The sequence below is a fragment of the Chiloscyllium punctatum genome, chromosome 44 (assembly GCF_047496795.1).
Source record: "Chiloscyllium punctatum isolate Juve2018m chromosome 44, sChiPun1.3, whole genome shotgun sequence".
NCBI lineage: Eukaryota > Metazoa > Chordata > Chondrichthyes > Orectolobiformes > Hemiscylliidae > Chiloscyllium > Chiloscyllium punctatum.
The window spans coordinates 35,935,745-35,958,283 of NC_092782.1; the positions used below are offsets into that span (position 1 = coordinate 35,935,745).

General features: G+C 39.3%; 1 protein-coding gene across 1 annotated transcript in view; it reads right to left on the reverse strand.

Moving 5' to 3' along the window:
- Positions 1-2,166: 2,166 nt before the first annotated feature.
- Positions 2,167-22,539, reverse strand: part of LOC140466639 (cadherin-related family member 3-like) — a 49,099-nt gene continuing 28,726 nt past the window's right edge. Inside the window, exons 13-22 of the mRNA XM_072562080.1 lie at positions 20,173-20,329; positions 17,737-17,842; positions 17,413-17,628; positions 16,269-16,414; positions 11,616-11,757; positions 8,373-8,617; positions 7,140-7,270; positions 4,169-4,238; positions 2,380-2,410; positions 2,167-2,254 (exon numbers count right to left, since the gene is read on the reverse strand). Coding sequence (XP_072418181.1) covers positions 2,190-2,254; positions 2,380-2,410; positions 4,169-4,238; positions 7,140-7,270; positions 8,373-8,617; positions 11,616-11,757; positions 16,269-16,414; positions 17,413-17,628; positions 17,737-17,842; positions 20,173-20,329 — 1,309 coding nt within the window. The 3' untranslated portion in view covers positions 2,167-2,189. The remainder of the gene's footprint in view (positions 2,255-2,379; positions 2,411-4,168; positions 4,239-7,139; positions 7,271-8,372; positions 8,618-11,615; positions 11,758-16,268; positions 16,415-17,412; positions 17,629-17,736; positions 17,843-20,172; positions 20,330-22,539) is intronic.

Here is a 22,539-nt window from a genome sequence, read left to right on the forward strand (position 1 = left end):
ACCCTCTGTGTGAAAAGGTTGCCCCGTAGGTCTCTTTTATATCTTTCCCCTCTCACCCTAAACCTATGCCCTCTAGTTCTGGACTCCCCGAGCCCAGGGAAAAGACTTTGTCTATTTACCCTATCCATGCCCCTCAATTTTATAAACCTCCTATAAGGTCACCCCTCAGCCTCCGACACTCCAGGGAAAAACAGCCCCAGCATATTCAACCTCTCCCTATAGCTCAAATCCTCCAACCCTGGCAACATCCTTGTAAATCTTTTCTGAACCTTTCAAGTTTCACAACGTCCTTCCGATAGGAAGGAGACCAGAATTGCACGCAATATTCCACTTTGTATAAGAATTTAAGAGCACTCTGAGATAGAAACATCTGAGAGTTAGCTTTCATATTTTAAGTAAGAAGTGCACTCTATTATCCAGATCCACTCTGTTGCTAAATACTCTGTATTAGACAGTGTCCAAGTTATATAATCAGGAAAGAACTAGGTTTGGTTCTGGAGACTGTTATTAGCAGAATGAGGGAGACAAAATGGAAATTGAGAGGTTCTCTCCTTTAATCAAATGTTGGATGGATAATTAGTGTGTGAGGGGCAGGAAAATGGCCAGTCAGAGGTAGATTCCCCACTCAATCATCACTCTAGACAGGGACACTTTGTGGCAGAGAGGTAATGCCCTGAACAAGAAGGCAGTCATGGCTACATTCTTAAAGGATCCCAAACCCCTCCCCACCCCCTACCACTCTTGGTCACTTTATTTTTATTAAAGGCACAAATACCTTAAATTTGAGAAAATAATGCAACCCCGGCTGAATGCTCAAATTTGCAACGTCCTGAATGAGCCTGAATGTAAATACATTGCCCCCATGGGGCTTGGTGGATCAGGTGATGGGCCTTCTGAAGGTGAGGTCAGTTTGTGTGGTTCTAGCATAATGAACATCCAAGCATACTGCAGTCTGCACAACGGGAGCAGGCAAAGAGGGGATCTGCTGGAGGCTGCTGAGCTGGAAGAGCAGGAGCAGTCTCGAGGAGAAAGTTGAGGCAATTGAAGAGGAACATCTCCTTCACCTTAAACCAGCAGTGCTGCATCAGGCACAACAAACCAGGCAGGACTCAATTGACATTGGGTTCAAATAGATGAGAGATTAGTGAGGACATCAGTAATTAACTTATTATAGATTTGTTGTTGATCCAGGGCAAATATTTGCTGTTCATTTCCACAAATAAATGCAGTTTTTTGTTCGCTTTTTCTTCATTTTTTCTAATCAGTGAATGCTGAAGGATGCTATTCAGCCCATTGTGTTTGCACTGGCTAACGAAATGAGCATCATTATCGAGCTCCCATCTCTTGTTTTCTCCCTATGCTTTGCACATTAATTTTATCCAGTTAATCATTCATTACCCTCTTAAATGCCTCAATTGAAACTGTCTCCACCACAGCTCCAGGCAGTGCATTCCATGCCCCAACTACTTACTGAGTGAAAATGTTTTCCACACTTCACTGTTGCTTCTTTTGCAGATTACTTTAAATCTGTTCCCTCTTGTTCTTGTTGCTTTTATGAATAGGGACAGTTTCCCCCTATCTGTTCTATCCAGTCCACTCATGCTTTTGAAAACCTTTATCTGATCTCTACTCTGCATTCTTGGCTCCAAGAAGAAAAGTCCGTAAACAGTCCATGTTCACCTGCCTTGTGCTATCCTCACATGTACAAGCTATAGTTTGTCTGTAGGAGAAAGTGAGGACTGCAGATGCTGGAGATCAGAGCTGAAAATGTGTTGCTGGAAAAGCACAGCAGGTCAGGCATCATCCAAGGAGCAGGAGAATCGACGTTTCAGGCATGAGCCCTTCTTCAGGAATGTTTGTCTGTAGTTGGTCTGTAGCCATTCTGTGATGAATTACAGCAGCAGAGAAACAATCACTCTCAATAAATTTGTGGAAGACATTTACACGAGATGTCCAGAAATGAATGAATAGTCTGAAAACATTGAGAAGGCTGCCACATTTAAACACCAATCACTCTGTTCCATCAGCAAAAGTATAAATGAACATTGAACTTTTTATTGTATATATAGGATTACATATCTTGAAACATAGTCTGAATTATAGAATAATCAATCATTAAAATGTTGTAAATTCATTTTAATGCTCACATGGGAGAAAATGATCTCATCATCCAGTAAATTCCATGGTGTTTACACATTGTTCATCCATCTCCGCTGCCCTGTGTCACTGTTATACATGTACCAGTTTCCTGAAACTGAGACAGACAAGTTAAATGTCTTTAATCTCCAAGTGAATTGATAGGTAGAGTTGTTACTCATGTACAAAGTTACAGAAAATTAACAGTTGTAATTAATAGTTTGCATAACATGATGTAATTACCTGGGTCTTTTGCTTGTCCATCAAACAATACCTACAATTCAAAGCAAAAGATTCATTGTAAATTAAATCAGACTTGCTAAATAAACTGATCCATGTGCTTTTTAACTCACCAACATTTCTCTGGATATTTACATCTGATGGTGTGCATTATCAAAATTAGAGAACCATCCTTTCATGCTTTTTCTGCATGAATCATTTCCTATTGAACTGCCTCTAATAATGTAAATAAGGATCTGGTGGGGAGACATTGACTTGTCCGGAATTGCCTAGAAATTTGAAGATTTCAATCGGTGAATCCTCTGTACCTGGAACCCTCGAAAGATCTCCATATAAATTGGAAAATTCTGAGAGAGCCAATGAAATTAGGTAAGTTACTCAGAAATGGTTAGACTATTAAATACAAAATCAAAGCATGAGTAACTATTCAACTAACCCCACAGTTACCACATACGTCACTGAATCCACCAACAGATCATTTACACCCATCAGAACCTGACCATCGTTCCCCATCCCGCTCTATTCCTCACCTGACCTGACCTTCCCTTCCCTGTCTCCAGCCCTACGTCTGCTGCCTGACATGTTTCTACCCCTTCCCACTCTGCACTCAAACCCCCTGCTAGGCCTGAGCAGAGCAAATCTGACTCTCTCATGTCCCCTCTGCCACTTGACCGGACCCCATCACCCTCTCGCTCACCCCAAGACCCGAAAACCATTCTCCCTCCTAGACCAGGTTTCTCTGACATATCCCAAACACTGCACCACTTGTCTGCTTCCCCTTGCTACTATACATCCTGGTCTGCTACTGACATAGCATTCTACCTCCTTCCCAGTGGCATCCCACCCAGCTAGCACTGCACCCTCCTCGCACCCCTACATCTCATTTACCTCATGTACTATGGTTTGACAGCAGCTGTCAGGGCCTTGAAATGTGAGAATGCAGTAGCTGACTGCTGTGTTCACCTTGCTTTAACTGCTCTGCACTACCAATGGAAGTACAACTCCATATTACTGGGTGAGCCCTGAGCATAAACTCTCCCCAGGGATGCAGAGATCCTTTCTTTCATAAAAGGACTAGAAAATTCAGTCTATATCTTGCCAAATCCTAAGTACATTAACAGGCCTCAAATAGATTACAAATGCTTGAAATTGAATCCAATTTTCCTACAGGTTATTTGCTGCTCCACAATCCATTTACTAGACACCCAGCTTTACTCGGGCACACTGATTGTATTCTGTACCTTCCTCCCTTCACATGTCTGCCTATTTGTGGGGTGCTGCATTCATTCTGGTTACAATCTTTGCCAAGCAGAGAGAAGAACAGGAGGGAACTGCAAATGGATCCTGCCACAACTTCTGCTTTGCCAACCTGGATATTATTACTGACAATGTCCCATGGCCCTAAGATTGGAAAGAGTTTGAGAGAATAGAGATTTTGTGATATAATAGAGGAAGGTCTGAACAAAATTCAGCAAGGAATGATATGGTGATGTAAGTAGGTTACTTAATATATGAGCACAGAACCAGAACATTTAACAATAGCAATCTTAAACTGAGCCTAGAAGCACTACTTTTTCAGAGGAAACATAGCATTATCATTTGCTTTTGATAGAAATCTATTCTAAATTGCAGAATTAGTATTTAATGTGCTTGATACATCTTTGAGACTTCTGTGCATTCAGTAGTGCATAATCAGACTGGTTCTTTCTTTATACACATATGCAGAAGACATTGTCCTTTATTGTAGAGAAATGAGTGAATTTGTTTAATGATACTGCACTTATAACATTACCTCGTCTTGTTTTTCTGGGAGTTGAGACTGCTTTAGGATTGATCTTGGTTGGTTTGTGACTGATTGAGCCCTGAAATACAAAACCACATTGAGCATTCATGAGAGCTTCATAGGTCAGAGTAAATCTTTCAGGGAAGACACGAACAGTAGTTGAATGTCTTTCAACATCCAAGATTTTATCACAAACTGAAAATCTACAACATCACACACTATTTACATAAGCCATTGAAAATATTGCTATGTTAAAAAGGCTGTTCAAAAATGTACACTTTTCAAAGAGAAACAGGAAATACAAAAAGTCGTGCTACATCTTTACATCTTTATAAATTAATGATTAGGAATCATCTGGACAATTGTACTTATTGAATTCTATTAAACTGAGGTTAATCATCAGACCAAATTCATTAGTTGGGGGGGGGGGGGGGGAGGGGGGAGAATGTTCACGAAAGGAGTTAAGAATGATCCTTAATTAAAAATGGAGGAACAGTGGACTTGCACACGCCAAGAATATTGAAGAGGAAGTAGTGTAACATGAGTTGAAACTTAGGCTTTGAGTATTGCTTTTTGTTTGTTACATTTACCCAATCATACCTTTATTATGTTGTTCTCATGCCTATAGCTGTAATGGGCAAAATCTTACAGGGACTGAGAGAAAATTAGGACCGCAGATGCTGGAGAGTCAGAGTCGAAAAGTGTGGCACTGGAAAAGCACAGCAGGTCAGGCAGCATCTGAGGAGCAGGAGAGTCACCGTATCGGGCATAAGCCCTTCATCAGGAATGAGGGGGTAGGGGAAGGGGCTGAGAGACAGGTGCTGGAGGTGATTTCCTCGAATTCCAGGAGCAGCAAGTACTGTTTATATGCTGTTGCATTGTTTTGGAACTTTGGGGAAAAAAAAGTCAAAACAACAGCAATTTTAAAAGGGAGAAGAACAGACAAAGGAAGCACATGGTGAGGTCAGTGCAGGAGGGGGAGAGAGAGAGAGAGAGAGAGAGAGAGACAACCTGCACAGTTACTGCCTTTGCTGTTTTTGAATTCATGTGTCGCTGGACATCAGAATGCATCTGGGAAAATTAACAAACAGTGAATTTCACAAATAATCTTGGAGGAACCGGTTTGGGCGAAGTTCACAACACAGAATCAGGTAAGTTAATTGTTGTTTTAATTGTTGGAATATTGCGTGCAATTCTGGTCTCCTTCCTATCGGAAAGATGTTGTGAAACTTGAAAGGGTTCAGAAAAGATTTACAATGATGTTGCCAGGGTTGGAGGATTTGAGCTACAGGGAAAGGCTGAACAGGCTGGGGCTGTTTTCCCTGGAGCATCGGAGGCTGAGGGGTGACCTTATAGAGGTTTACAAAATTATGAGGAGCATCGATAGGATAAATAGACAAAGTCTTTTCCCTGGGATTGGGGATTCCAGAACTAGAGGGCATAGGTTTAGGGTGAGAGGGGAAAGATATAAAAGAGACTTAAGGGGCAAAGTTTTCACGCAGAGGGTGATACGTGTATGGAATGAGCCTGTGACTATTGATGATACGAATATCTCAGCAAGAGGCCCAGCAATCACTTCTCTAGCTTCCCACAGAGTTCTTGGGTACACCTGATTAGGTACAGGGTTTTTATCCACCTTTAACCATTTCAAGACATCCAGCCCTTCCTCCTCTGTAATCTGGACATTTTGCAAGATGTCACCATCTATTTCCCTACAGTCTATATCTTCCATATCCTTTTCCACAGTAAATACTGATGCAAAATATTCATTTAGTATCTCCCCCTTTTTCTTTGGCTCCACAGTTCCTTTGCTGTTTGTGATCATTTTCTGGGATCTCTCAACCGTTGAGCGGTTGACCTCCAGCAGATGTGACCATGGAAATGAAGCAGGAGGCACATACCACCATGTTCCAGCTCATTCTTCTGTCAACACTTGTCAGGTTATATGCATCAGGAAGAAGCAGATACACAGCCGTTTTTCACCTTGCTCCATATATTTTGTCCGATTGAAATGGACTCACAGTAAATTTATGGAGCATCCAAGAATTGGTCCCCATTTAGTACATTTGAACAGCTTCTCCAATGCAACACCACAGCTGAGTTATTCTGACCACAGTTTCCAGACACCAGTTATTACGAATCCTGTAATGGCTCTCTGACCAATAAGAGGTTGACTTGACTTATCTGTTTGAAGGTGTTTCAATAGGTGGGTCACTGCTGGGAGGATATCTAATTGGTGACCTGGTCACAAGATGATAACCAATGGCAACACAAGTTGACTTTTTGGCCCCTCAAACCTGCTCCCCCCCCCAATACGATCATACCATATCTTCTATCCCTGTTCTGATTTTTCTGCCCATTCTACACATCCCTTGTTTTCCTCAGAGATCAACAATTTTGCAATTTCAATGTTGAATCTATTTGTCAGTGGAATATCGATACTCTCTGGGGTACAGATTTTCTAAGATTTACAACACTCTCGTAAAGGAAATTCTCCCCATCTCCAATCAAAGTGATTGATCTCTGACTCAGAAGGTGTAGCCCCACCTTCTAGATACCGCAGCAAGGGAAAATAACCATGCCAACCTTGTCAAGCTCTCTCAAAATCCAAGTGAATCTAGGTCACACTGGATGGAATACAATTTGGTTGACCACAGTCTAACTACCTTCTAGTGGAGGAAGAACATGGAACCTAGTATGCAATGGAGTATAAGTTATTTCCATGCTGGATAGAGAGGAGAGCATTACCATCACAAACAATGGTGTTCAGTTAACCTTCTTGCTCCTACCATAGAGTGTGATTAACACATGACACTCTAATGATTGGGCTGGTTTGATAGCAGCACTTTAACAGTTCAGACAAATGATTGTACCAGACGTTGACCTATGCTTGCTCTTCAGATGCTGTACATTTCCAGAATTCTCTGGACTCTCCAAACATTTTTCAGACCTGGAAAAAATATAATAGTGCAATACCTACTTTTGGTAGCACAGCCAGGCTATACCAGAAACAGTAAGCACTGTCAGGGCTCCAGCAAGAGTCAGCACTGCAACAAACCATCCCTCTGGACTCCAGTTAAAGGAGGTTAGTGTCAACACTCTGTTGGGGAACTGAGGAAAAAATGAAGAGGACAGATATCAATTAGCTTGAATCCTATTAGGAATCACTGATTTTTTTAAAAAATCCTGCAGCAAAGCAAAGTGTACCAATCTCTTGAAAAGTTTCAGTTTATAATATCAGAATCAATGATAAATTGAGAGGTTGAATCTGAATCTTCTGCTCTCAGACTGAGTGAACCTGCAAACTTGCAAAATGCTCAAAGTTTAAACTTTTCAAAAGTTTGCTAATGCAGTGAAAGTGTCTCAGCTCAATTAAGTTTTATGATTTTCCTTATATGTAGAAATAAATAAACTTATATATCTAAGTAGATTATTCAGGTATTTAAATTGCAAAATTATTTCCCGAGAAACGTCTTCGAAAGTGATCTTGTAGAATTGCCTTAATGTGGAATGGGTACAACTCTGCCGGTATTATCAGTAACCATAGAGTAAATTTGAGTTTCAAAAATAGAAAATGTGGAAATTTCAGGAGCATACAGGGAATGATTTTAACATGACCTGTCCAATAGAGGCCATATGACCATCCAGTTAAAATAATTCAATGATAGAGCAAAGTAATGGTGCACAGGTCATCCTTGAATCATAGAAATTTGCAACTCAGAAGGAAGCCAATCAGCCAATGAATCTGCAATGGCCAATCAGGAGCCACCCAACCCCACCTGACTTTCCCCACCTTGGTCATTATTACGCTACAAATGCATATCCAAGTACTTCTTAAATGTCGTGAGGAGTTCTGCCTCTTCAAACCGTTTAGGGAGTGAGTACTAGATTCCCATCATCCTCTGGGTAAAAGAAATTCATGCAAGTCTCCTCCTAACTTCCTATCTCTTACCTTCAATCTTACACGCCTGGATTATAGACCCCTCAAACAAGTGAAAGAAGGTACTCCTATCCAGGGCTAATTCCACATCACACCATGGTAGTCTGCGTAGTGTCAAAATAAAATTATGGTGCAAAGCAGTAGCAACATCTCTCTGATAAGAAGAACTAGATTTGAACTCTGTTCAGAAACTTGGCAACTCAACAATAATCCTTGTTATCCCTGTTTATTTTGAAGAGTAGTTTGAAAATGATGACAAGAAGGAGATGTTACCTCTGTAACGTTGGATGCTGTAGGTTGAGTGGTTGTCCATGGCACTATATGTATCACAACAGTTGCTGTCGAAGTCAGTCGCTGATGTTTATCCCCACCAAACTCATCTGTCACTTGGATCAGCAGGGTGTAGTCCCTGGGATGTTCAATGCCTTGAAAAACATTAAACTGAAATCTCTGCGTGGAGGCCACCTTTGCAGGATTGCTGTCTGGCCTCTGAAGCTCAAACAGATTTTGCATGTTTTCTGCAGAATATTAACCAAAACATCTCAGAGGTTAGAGAGAGACATGGATTTAGAATTTTTCTGCATACATTTTCTATTTGCTGCAGAGGTGTAAAACTAGCCCTTGCATCGTAGAAATCTCTCAATTTCGACTAAAATCAGTGGAATATAAATGGACAGTTCGCATTTGGGTGGCTGATCAACATTATGGTTTCATACCCATGTGGCAAATTGAAAATTGATTCCACTGTGCCAGCATGTAATTAGAATCCTAATCATAGAATCCCTACAGTGTGGAAGCAGGCCATTCAGTCCATTGAGTCCACACTGACCCTTTCCTACACCTGTAACTCCTGTATTTCCAGACTCATTCCCCCTACCCTATCCCTGTAAACCTGTATTTCCATTTGCAAATCCACTTCACTTGCATATCTCTGGATACTATGGGTAACTTAGCATGGCCAATCCTGTGCATCTTTGAACTGTGAAACGAAACCAGAGCACCTAGAGGAAACCCACACAGACACGGGGAGAATTTGCAAACTCCACACAATCAGTGGCCCAAGGGTGGAATCGACTCTGGGTCCCTGACACTGAGGTAGCAGTGCTAACCACTGAGCCACTGTGCCGGGATGGAATGAGAGTCCTATTTCTTTTTAAACAGACCAGACATGGCTTGTCCAACAGTTCTGTGTCACCCTCTGCACTCAAATTCAGTGCATTAGTGCTGCTCTGTCAAAAGTGCCATCATTTGGACGAGTCAAACCGAGGCCTCATCTGCTTATTCGTGTGTAAAAAAAATCATGTGGCATCATTTTGAGAAGTGTGGGATCTTCAGTATCCAAGGCCAATTAATTAACATAAAAACAGTTTATCTGGTCAGTATCACATTGTAGTTTGTGGGAGTTTTCTCCACTCAATTTCACTGCTGTGTTTCCTACATTACAACAGTGGCTGCACTTCACAAAGTACTCCATAGGCTGTGAAGTACTTTGAAACTTCCAGTCATCAAAAATGATACATTCAAATCTTTCTTTCTTAATGTTGCCAGAGTTTTAATAAGTTAATGCTCCTGAAAGGTGAATTGTTTCTTATCAGTTATTTTTTTGAAATCCTGTATGAACTTGACAGAAATTAATATTTAAATGATGCTCAGAATTGTAGACTTTTCTATAGTCAAAGACTTATTGAGCTGGAACTTGTCATTTTAATCTCAAAATTTGTAAAATTGGTTCATGCCAGTTTTACATCAAATCACCAATACACACGTTTGCTTGAATGTTTCTGAGATAAGTTCACCAGAACAGCTTTACAGCCTCAATCATAAATACAGAAGATCTGCTTTGGAAGGTTTCCTACATTAACAATAATGCATTAGCACAGGTTATGCCAAAAATGAAGGTGCAATTGAATATACAGTGACCTGGTAACAGAATGATTGATGTCTGAAGTTTGATTGCAATTTCCTGTACAATTTTGTGTGTGAAACCTGAACTAATTATAACTGAAGTATTGTTTTCATTATTCTCAAAAATCTTTGCACCCCCTTGTTTTCCCCACCTACCTTTAAAGATCTAAGCTTCTAAAATGAGTTTCACAATAAGCATCATTTTAATATATTCATGACAAGAATATCTGGAAAAACAGATGTCCAGTCATTTGTTCAGCTTATTCTGTTGCTACGACTGCCAGATGTACTCAGTATGAATGCTTGGCTATACTCCAAGCGTGTTTGATACACTCAGCCCAGCAGCGTTTCATGATACAATTGTACAGGGAAGTGTTAACTTTGTTTGATTGCAACTTTATTACCTTATAATAATTTGAACTTTATTGGGAATGGTTTTTCAGTGGCTGTGCTTATTTGGATGTGATTCAACGTTTTCTTTCAATGGGGATTTTACTGCCTATGATTGTCTGTCTGACCATTCTATGAGATAGTCAGTACAGAAATATTTTTCAAAGGCATTTTTTGATAGTATTTGTTTATGTTACAAAAAATATCTATTTCAAGAAATGTAAATGACTTGCATGTTTCATGAATTCTGCACCTAGTCCCAATTGGGTGATTGCATGAAGGGTATGAAAGCCATATGGGAGATGTGAGGGATTGTGGAGGGTGCAGGAGAAATATGGCATGGAGGAGATGGGGGGAGCTACAAAGGGGCATGGTTTATCTGAAAAGATATGGGATATAAGAAGGAATGGCAGGGGCATGGTGGATATGAGTGAGCATTGAGGGGCAGGGAAGGATCAGAGAACTGAGTTTTTGCTGAGCATTAAGTGATTAGGGTTAGAGTGTCTAACAATAATTAATACAACTGGAACAATGCATCAAATAATAGTGATGGGTTTTCTAAGCTGTCAGGTAAAAACAATGACTGCAGATGCTGGAAACCAGAGTCTAGATTATAATGGTGCTGGAAAAGCACAGCAATTCAGGCAGCATCCGAGTAGCAGTAAAATAAACGTTTCGGGCAAACGCCATTCATCAGGAACCCTCATCATCCATCCAACTCCATTGCTGCCTTGAGCCTGTCTCAGGTAGCAGTAAACCTGTCTCCAGTCTACTGTCACCTTTCTGAATAAGAATAGGGCTCCACCAGAAGAGTTTCAATTGTAGAGTTGGGGAAATAGCCACCTCTTCATATCCATTTCCTTGATAAAAGTTTGGCCCTAATGTGCTCAAAGTACCACTGCAAAAGGTGGGTGCGCATTCATAATCACCCCTATTGATTGAAAATGTGCATTTGTCTTTTATTCTATGTTGATTTTATATCTTATTGTAGCAATTTAATTCATTGGGAACATTGGGAGGATGTTTCCATCAACTGGATGAGTACTGATGTACCCTTTCAAGTATATTTTGCTGTAAAGGGAATAAGAAAAACTTCCACACTACAAGTAGATCCTTTGCCTTTAAACTACAACGTTTGTTTTTGTAGATGTAGCATTTTATTAAACAAGGAGCGTTAATCTCCAAACAGCATCTCTGAAATGAAACAAAGTTCAGGCTTACCTCCCACAATTGAGTAGGTGAGTTCATGATCAGGTGAGTCTTTGTCAGAGCACTGCAGCTGGATGAAGGGGACTGTGATGGTAGAGTAGACAGTTTGCTCATAATAATCTGGGTCACACACTGGTGGCTCATCATTCACGTTCTGAAATTCAAACAGCTAATTAGCAAAAGCAGCTACGACAGAGGGGAAAGAATTGGTGAATTATGGAACTGAATTGTCTTTCAACATGGGTGAAGACAAGTAAATAAATCAAAAGCAAAGTTTCTTTTTATAAAGTAAGTCACTTCACATCATTCATCTGCAATAATTTCATGAAGCAAAGAGCAGCTCATTAAGACATATTACATAACTAATCTCACAGGCTAAAGAGTGATACTTTGAGAGTCATAATGGCACAGAAGCAGGTTATTCAGCCCGTTGAGTCTGTGCAGGCTCTCTATGGACCATTCCAGATACATCCCTTGCCCATTCTATTCTATAGCCCTGAAGGCAAAATACCTGAACTGAATATATTATGGATGTTCAAAATATAATTTATCCGACAATATACCATGAACTGCCAGTTCAAATTGCTAAACTTCCTCATCAGGGTAAAAAATTGTGTTTCAGGATACCTGTTATGAGATATTTTTGATCGCTACTAGAACTATTTTATATATGCTTGGTGCTGTAACTGCCATTTACATAATAATTTCTTTAAGGGTGCACATTTAAGTATTTGAGGTCAATACAAATATATTATTCATGCTTTCTATTCAGATACTATCTGACATCTAAAATTTTCGTATACATTGCTCAGGAAAACGTGACCATGTTTGTAACAATTTGCACTTGAAGCATTAACTGCTGTTTACAAATTCAAAATGTCACTTGAATTAGAACAAAAAGGGAGTAATTTTAGAAGGTGAGATTGGAGAGTCACCAGTTTGGTGCATGTCAATTATACAAGTAAAGGTGCAGAAACAAAGTCAAATAGACTTTCACAAGGAGAATGTTCAAATAACCAGATCAGTTAACCACAACAGGCCACCCCTATGCAAGCAAGTTTGGAACAACAGAGATGGCAATTTAGGAGCAAGTTCCATTCTCATCACGTAAACATGATTTTATAAAATGTCAGTGTGGACTTCTGAATGGAAAGAACAACAAATGTGGCTGCTGTGTTTTACATTACATCAGTGATTGTGCTTCATTGACATAGATAGATGTTTAGGAAGTCTTAAGTTATAAAAGAAATGAATGCACGTCTTTCTCCTCTTGAGAAGGGAAAAGATTATTTTTGGGATGGAAAACAAAATTTTCTGTTATTTTTCTTTCCATTTGCTCCCTTAGATTCTCTGCATCATTTATTGCCCAGATGAGGAGGTGACACCTGGCCTTTGTCAACGTGTCATAATTCATAAATGTTGGGCACACTTGCTGAGATTCTTCTCTCTGTGGCTGGCCTTCAAAGCTCCACTGCAACCTCGATCCATTTTCCTGGGAAGAGCATTGTTCCCTGTATACATTGTGCCCCTGTCAGGATTTCTGTTGTTCAGCAAGAAGACTGAAGGTCAGGTATGTTCAGAGCATAGTTCCAATAGGCATGTAAGAGCAGTTTTCCAGTCAGGCAGCAATCATTTGCCCATTGTCTGATTTTATTGCCATTTCTGTCACTGTCCTACCCAATTTCCAGTATGGCAGCAGAGTAAAACCCCAACTATCTTCACTTTCCAACAATGAGAAGCTTCTGTTTTTCGTTCAGTGTTTCCCAATGATGCTGTAGCTGAGTCCATTAACTCACCAGTGAAGTAACTGGCAGCAGAATCAAGCTTAGAAAACTTCAGCACGAAGCCTTTTGGCCTACTGTTTTAGTTCCCATTTAATTCATAAACTGTTCCATTTCTCTGTTTCTCCTCAATACCCTTTGTTAGTTTTCTTCTTCAAAGGCATGTCAAACATCCTTGAAAACGTTATGTTTGATTAGCAGTGATGAGGCACATTCTATATTGTAATAATCCATTCCAATGCAAAGATTCTTTCTTATCATCTTTTTATGCTTCCATGCATTTTTGTATTTGTCTTTGGGCAGTGGGTGACAACAGCATAACACTACTTTAATGTTCATCCTTAGTTTCCATGACAACACCAAGAGTCAACATATATTGTTGACCAGACCAGAAACAGCAGGTCCCATCCCTTAAAGATCCCTAAAAGTTCTAGAGTCATAGAGATGTACAGCACGGAAACAGTCCATTTGGGTCCAGCTCGTCCATTTCGACCAGATATCCTAACCTAATCTAGTCCCATTTGCCAGCACTTGGTCCATAACCCTCAAACCCTTCATATTTATATACCTACCCAGCTGCCTTTTAAAAGCTGTAATTGTATCAGCCTCCACCATTTCCTCTGGCAGCTCATTTCACACACACCACCCTCTGCATGAAAAGGTTGCCCTTTAGGTCCCTTTTAAATCTTTCCACTTTCCCCCACCCCAGGGAAAAGACCTTGTCTACTTACCTATCCATGCTTCTCATGATTTTATAAACCTCTTTAAGGTCACCCCTCAGCCTCTGACACTTCAGAGAAAACCTATTCAGTCTCACCCTATAGTTCAAATCTTCCAACCCTGGCAATGTTCCTGTAAATCTTTTCAAATTTCTCAACATTCTTCCAATAGGAAGGACACCAGAATTGCACACAATATTCCAAAAGTGACCTAACCAATGTCCTGTACAGCTGCAACATGACTTCCCAATTCAATGTTCTGACCATTAAAGGAAAGCATACCAAATGCCGCCTTCACTGTCCTATCTATCTGCGATTCTACTTTCAAGTAACTATGAATCAGCACTCCAAGGACTCTGTTCAACAACACTCCCTAGGACCTTACCATTAAGTGTATAAGTCCTGCTCTGATTTGTTTTTCCAAAATGTAGCACCTCGCATTAATCTAAATTAAACTCCATCTGCCCATTCAGCCCATTGGCCCATCTGATCAAGATTCCGTTGTAATCTGAGGTAACCTTCTTCGCTGTCCACTACACCTCCAATTTTGGTGTCATCTGCAAACTTACTAACTATACCTACTGTGTTCACATCCAAATCATTTAGATAAATGACAAAAAGTAGTGGACCCAGCAGTTGTGTGTTTTCTAACAAAACAAATGCTTTTTTTCAAAGAAACATGCTTGTTAGGTTTTTTTTTACTGCAGTGGTCAGAACTGAACAATTTCATTGAAGTCAGTTCCTTGAATTGCCATAAGACAGTTCAAAGGCTGCCTGAAAAAAAAATGAATATTGGACATTTCAGCAGGTCAGAACTATCAATAAAGAGAGGAAAGTAGAGGGCATGCCAGGCAAACTCATTGACCCTTCAGTTTCTCCCTCCTGTATATGATGTCTAATATTCAGCAATTTTATAAATGACCAAGATGTCCACACATGGTTTTGAATACATGATCTCCACACATGGATTCACATACCCTTGCTATTGATTTACCTATCAGAATAAATAATATTTCATTTTTTACTCTAAAGTCCTTTTAGAAGTAAAAGCACTTCCATTTAATTTGACATTAGTCTACAAGTTTTCTTCTCAGGATGCTTTAGTTGTGGTGTGAGGGAATCTCATTCACTAAAGTACTATTATTGTGCTTTAAACAGGTCCGTTAATCCAAAAGGTTCACTTCTGGCAGCTAGTCTGTGAAGATGGCAGTTCATGTCTCCCAGGAAAAAGCAGCAGTGCTGAGGCCTAGATCTCATTTAAATGAATCTGATCACGATTTATTTTCATTTTGCAACATACTACAGCCTGTTCAATAAATCATTAACATTGAAACAATGCTTACTGAACAGTTGGCATGGTGTGTTGAGTTCTCACTAGATGGCACTGCAAGTACGTAATGGTACAGATTTGAACAATTGAGCAGCTGGAGGCTTGTATATCTTTAAGGGCTGTGAATGTAAAATTGATTGAGGAATGTGTGTAGGGAGACCATTCCTCTTAAGAGGCCTTAATCTTTACCTTTAGCCTTATTTATATCTCTTGTAATTTATTGATGTTCTTATCTTTCATCAAAATCCTTAATTCCAGGAACTAAACTTCATGTTTTTGTTGCCAAGACTTAATTTGCAACTTCATCACATCTAAGTGAGTTGACAAATGCCTTAATGTACTTTCTCTCTCAAAAACCAAAGGCAATTTTTTTAATGTGCAGAATGATATGGTTGAGTATTTGTCCTATTGAGGCAATGATATACTCAGCTGTCACTAGGTGAATACTAACCCTGCTGACTATCTTGTCATTGCAGGAACAATCACATGTGGAGAAGACATATTTCTCAGAAATGTGCACTTAGCTCCTTCAGAAGCCCCAGTAAATTCCTACATTCTGAACTCGGTTCAATACTGTTGATGTAAGTTCATGATTGGTTTGTGTCCCTTGGCATTCTGTTCTGTAGTATTCACTTTATATGTTATAAGGCTATGGAGAAAAATATTCCAAAGAATCTCACAAAATCTTTGTAACAAACTGTTGTCACGAGAGAGCAAAATGGATTGTGCTATGTAGAAGGAAACAATCCAGTGAATTCTTTCAGGTTAAGTGTTTTATTTGAATTACCTCTGAAACTGTTATCTCGAGTTGAGTTTTGAGAGTGTGTTGTCTTACCATGACATTAACAGTTACTATAGTTGAGCCTCGTCTCCGCCTCCATCGATCAGGCTGTGGATCATTATTCATGTCCTCTGCTCCAACTGTGAGTGTGTAAGTATCTTGAGTTTCTCTATCCAGTAAATTTAGAAGTCGTATCCGACCTGAAAGAGTAAAATGATAAAGGTTTAAAAGGTCAGATTCTCCATGGCACCTCCCCCTCGCCGCCCATCAACATGCAGCATAAAGATAAAAAGAAACTAAATAAACAAATGAATATTTCTGAAGAGAACCATAATTGGGTATTTCAGAACTGAACCTTGAGAAACATAATGAGGAGCGATGATTTATCTGGAGATGGTTGCAATCCATTAACTTGCTGGAAAACACTAATGGTGAAAAGTTGTGACCGATAATGACTGTCCACCTCTTGTATCACAGCCATGCATCCCACATATTACAAAATATGTAGGTCGACGTCCCACTCTGTTCATTAAGTACAAATACAGAAGTTGCTGGAAAAGCTCAGAAGGTCTGGCAGCATCTGTGAAGAGAAATCAGGCTAAAGTTTCAGGTCCGGTGACCCTTTGTCAGGACTGAGTTTATAATGTTGTCTGGAATCTGCTTTCTAGTTCAGATTTATCAGATTTATCTTGAGCTGTACTCATTACTGTAATGTTGAATATTTCTTGAAACAATGGAATCAAGGCAAGATTTAAGGAAATTAGACATCCTGAAAGATAGGTTTCTATTTTTGTCTGTTAGCTGCAGTGAAAGCTGATAATGGCTCTCTAAAGGTTCTCAGAATTAGGCTTTTTATTTTAGGACAGTCCGTTTAGTTGTTGGTCTCATCCTCTGAAGTTATAAATAATTTCAGGTGTATATTTGACAGGTCCATTTGCATTGAAGTCTGCCTGCAACCTGTTACTAGCCATTCTGCTGATGAAACCAAAATCTTAAAATCACAGCAGGACAGAAGGTCGATGTAAGAAGGATAAAGTGTATAAAACTCCCAAAGACATCTTGTCTTTCGATTGGGATTACCAATTGGTTTTATATTTAACCCATAACCAAAGGTGTTCATTACCTCACTGGCAAAGGATGTAAAGTTCTATTTGCTGAAAAATAAGCACAGAAACATTGCAATGAAATATAACAGTACCTGAGTTTGGTTCAATATAAAACTTAGGTGGGACATCACTGTTGCCTCCCACAATAGAATATTTCATTCTGTGATTTGGTAGGTCACCATCAGTAAATGTTGCTATTCCAACCAGAGCTCCAATGGGGCTATCTTCAAAAATATTAAATGTTCTTGAAAAAGAAGAAGGATACTCCTCGTTCACTCGTATGACCTTCACTATAACTGTGGAGGTGCCTGAACAAATAGTTTACAAAATAGTTAGTGCAATGTCTTATAACTTCATGGTTGCATTAGTAATCCACATTTTCTGTTAAGGAAAAGTGTGCATAGGTAAAGACTTACTTGTTAATGGAGGGATGCCATTGTCCTCTACTTTTACAAGTATTTCATGTTGAAAATTAACTGCAGCAAATGAGCTATCATCATACTGCAAACGTGACCTCCCAATCTGTAAAATAAGTAACATCAGGAAGCTTAATTATTAAAAGCAAAATATTGCAGATACTGGAAATCTAAAATAAACACAAAGGATACTGGAAAAATTTAGCATGTCTGGCAATATCCGCAGACAGCAATATAGGGTTAACGTTTTGAATTGGACATGACTTTTCCTGAGAACCCAAAACCCAGTCTGAAAATGATTCATACCAAATTTGAAACAATAATTGTTTCTCTCTCCACAGATACTGCCAAACCTACTGAATTCCTCCAGCATTCTCTGTAGTTACATATTCATATGGATCATTGTCAGTGAATCGACATCTTTTGGAAGAGATTACACTTTTATTCATTTTTTTTAATGTAACATTTAGTTTCAGAAAAGCAATGAGGCAATTTCAATTTAAACTTTGGGTTAGTTATTTCATTTTATTGCAATGAATTTAAAAGCAGTCTCCAAACTCATAAAATGAAACATAGATACAGTGGAGGCTGGCAACATTTCTTTGTACAACCCAACTGAAAGGGGTTTTAACTGTCAGAATAATTTTTTTAATTTTCAAACCAGATACATTTTAATAAAGAAACTTCAAGATTTTGAAAATTGAGCAGTTACAAATGAATATTCACAGAATTTCTTAAATAACAGATGAAATTCCATTTTTTGATGTTGTGCACGAACATAATTAACTTCAAGATGATCCAAGAGATTTTTAAAAATCATGACTCTTTGCTCTCTGTAGTTATTCACAGTGACTCATTCTTCAAAATTTGGCTGGGTTGAGGATCAATTGTTTTAAGAACATAATTGTTTAATGACATTGAAACATCTTTAGAGTCTTTTTAGATTACATTCTGTACAGAATGGAAGCAGGCCCTTCAGCCCAACAAGTCCACACCGACCTTCCAAAGAGTAACCCACCCAGACCAATTACCCTATGTTTACCCCTGACTAATGCACCTTTCACTACGGAAATTTAGCATGGCCAATTCACCTGGCTTGCACATCTTTGGATTATGGGAGGAACTGGAGCACCCGGAGGAAACCCACACAGACACGGGGAGAATGTGCAAACTTCACACGGACAGTTGCCCGAGGCGGGAATTGAACCAGGTCCCTGGTGCTGTAAGCCACTGTGCCACCCCCAATGTTGCCAGCCTTCACTGTATCTATGCGTCATTTTATGAGTTTGGAGACTGGTTTTAAATTCACTGCAATAAAAGGTACTGGAAATGTCAAACCCAAGAAGGCGAGATACAAGGAGCAGGTCATGATAATCTACTGACAACTGACTTTTGTGAAAAGACTTTTTGGAATCCCAGTGTCTTGGAATATTCTGGTGCCCAGGGAGAATATTCATGTCAGGACTGGAGAAACAATTCATCAGAAGGTAAACTCGGTTAGGTCAAATCTGTGATGCACCAGATTGTACCAGTTTGGAAGGAATGAATTTAATGGGCTTAGCAGAATTCATATTTTTCATTTCTCAAATAATTTATGAAAGTATTTTGCATAATGAGTTGACGAACACATTAGGGGAAGATTTTCTCTGCGCGCATTTTTGACAAAATGAAAACTCATTCATATTTATTTTATTTGTATCTGTGTTGGAAAATACCCTTTTAAAAAAAAGTGCATTTAGTGCCCATCCTTTGTTGTTATGGGAAGGTGGTATTGACCTGTGCTTTGAATATTTCAATCAATGATTATGTTCCTATCATGAAGGTAGTTTGGGAGTTTTAGTCTCTTGACCCAATTATGGGTAAATGGAGATGGAGTGGTGGTGATCTAATTCATGACAATTCATATATAACTCAAACAGAAAATTGTAATTGAAAGGGTTTGTATATTTTGCTGGTTTTAACCACCTAGGTAGTAGCCAGCATTAGGTATTTGTATTAGAAATCTGTTCTACATTTTTTATTATTATGTGGAGGGGAAACAGCAATTTTTCTAGTCTCTAGATTTTTACTAATTTGACTGCTAATTTTGCATTTTAAAACAGACCTGACATCCATATGAGCCATACTAATTTATTTTAAATTTTAAATTGAAGCATATTATTCTCATTAATTAGTTATGACGTTGTTTGTTGCTTTCATGCAAAAAGTTTCTGCTTGTCAGAAATCCTGTACAGTTTTAAGAATTAATCAATGAAACAGTAAATGAAGTGGAGTATTCGGCCAGCCTTATTAGGAGGTTATAATGTGTGTCATTCAACAGAAAATAACACCTTTTAGCCTTTTATCATCTTAAGAAACGTAAACAGCTTTCAGTTCATACAGAGTCAGTCATAGAGACTTAAGTTGTACTTACAGTTCCAGTTTAATTGTACTTACAGTTATTTCATTGTTAGCAAGATTAAACCTTCCTGGTGAATATTTATCTGGAATCATTGTGTACTTCAGGATATTGTTAGCTGCTGTTCTGTCATTATCCCAGCAGTTCAATGTCACAACTGGCGTATCTTCTCGGACGGTTTCCAAAAGTTCAAGACTGAAAAATGATATAAGAATGATTTTAAACAACGTAATAAATGAGTTTCTAATAAGATCAATAATATCTCACATTGAAACACTAATTAAAATACACATCAGAATCAGAAAAAAGAAAAAAAAGCTCAGATAGCACAAAAGCACTTGCTTAGTTACAGGGAAAGGCAGAATTGAGACTATGAATATGAAATAGTCATTCATTAATTTAATACAGAATTTGGGAATAACTTCGCTACACAGAGTGGATTGAATATATGATTTGATCACTGAGATGCAGTCGAGAGGAAATACATATGAGGGAGAAAGGAATAGAGGATATGCAGATGGATTTAGATGAAGTGGTGTATGAGATGGGCAGAGGAGCCTCAATTGAATATAAAATCCAGTGTGATCTGGTGGTACATTACAAGATCTGAGTGTTTTGTTATATTAGCCTCACTGCTGGAGAGGTGCTATTCAAGTTGGTCAATAATGGCTACCCTGTTCTGTGTCCACATAATAGCCTTAAAGCAATGCATAGCAAAACTGTTGGACTAAGCTAGCTCTTTCTGAGGTTTGAACTTTGTAATAACTGATCTACACCTTAAAGGTTCATCTTTCGGACTGGATCAGATGAGCATGTTGTGTGCAGGAACAGAATATTAGATGTGCAACCTCCCCATTCAATGACTGAGCAATAATGAAATCCCACTTTTTATGGATCTCAAAGCAATCAGAACTCTTAGTTTTAGAACTCAAAGATTTGTAGCTTGAATTTATACTAGTTTAAGGTATATTAACGAAGGTTCCCATTTGGTTTTACAGTGCCCAGTTTTGTCCTGCAGGAACAGAAACAAGCCGTGTTGATTCAAAGGAGAGCCATAATTTTTGTAAGAGGATATAATTCTGATTTCTGAGTCGAAAAGCAACAGTTGTTAACACTAACTTTTAATTTCCACAAGTGGAGATATTTTTACTGCTGATTTTACGGTTTCCTCAAAGTTTTCAATCATTAGACCTACGAATATGCACCTCAGAGAACTTAGAGTCATAGAGATGTACAGCCTGGAACAGACCCTTCAGTCCAACCCATCCATGCCGATCAGATATCCCAACCTAATCTAGTCCCACCTACCAGCACCTGGTCCATATCCCTCCAAACCCTACCTATTCATATACCCATCCAAATGTCTTTTAAATGTTGCAATTGTACCAGCCTCCACCACTTCCTCTGGCAGCTCATTCCATACACGTACCACCCTCTGTGTGAAAACATTGCCCCTTAGGTCTCTTTTATATCTTTCCCCTCTCACCCTAAACCTATGCCCTCTAGTTCTGGACTCCCCGACCCTAGGGAAAAGATTTTGACTATTTATCCTCTCCATGCCCCTCATAATTTTGTAAACCTCTATAACGTCACCCCTCAGCCTCCAATGCTCCAGGAAAGACAGCCCCAGCCTGTTCAGCCTCTCCCTATAGCTCAAATCCTCCAACCCTGGCAACATCCTTGTAAATCTTTTCTGAACACTTTCAAGTTTCACAACATCCTTCCGATAGGAAGGAGACCAGAATTGTAGGCAATATTCCAACAGTGGCCTAACTAATGTCCTGTATAGCCGCAACAAGACCTCCCAACTCCTGTACTCAATACTCTGACCAATGAAACAAAGCATACCAAACGCTGCCTTCACTGTCCTATCTACCTGCGACTCCACTTTCAAAGGAGCTATGAACCTGCACTCCAAGGATTCTTTGTTCAGCAACATTTCCGAGGACATTACCATTAAGTGTATAAGTCCTGTTAAGATTTGCTTTCCCAAAATGCTGCACCTCACATTTATCTGAATTAAACTCCATCTGCTACATCTCAGCCTATTGGTCCATCTGGTCAAGATCCTGCTATAATCCATTGAAAGATTACAGGATTAATAGCTTGCCACAATAACTACATTAGGCAGAAGTGGGTACTGTAGATGCTGGAGTTTAGAGTCAAGATTACAGTGGTGCTGGAAAAGTACAGCAGGTCAGGCAGCATCTGAGGAGCAGGAAAATCGATGTTTCGGGCAGGAGCCCGGTGAAGGGCTTTTGCCTGAAACATCGATTTTCCTGCTCCTCGGATGCTGCCTGACCTGTTGTGCTTTTCCAGCACCACTGTAATCTTGACAATAACAAAATTACCAACTTCCTTGTATGAATTATTATACTGTAAGAAGGTGTACATTAGATTAACTG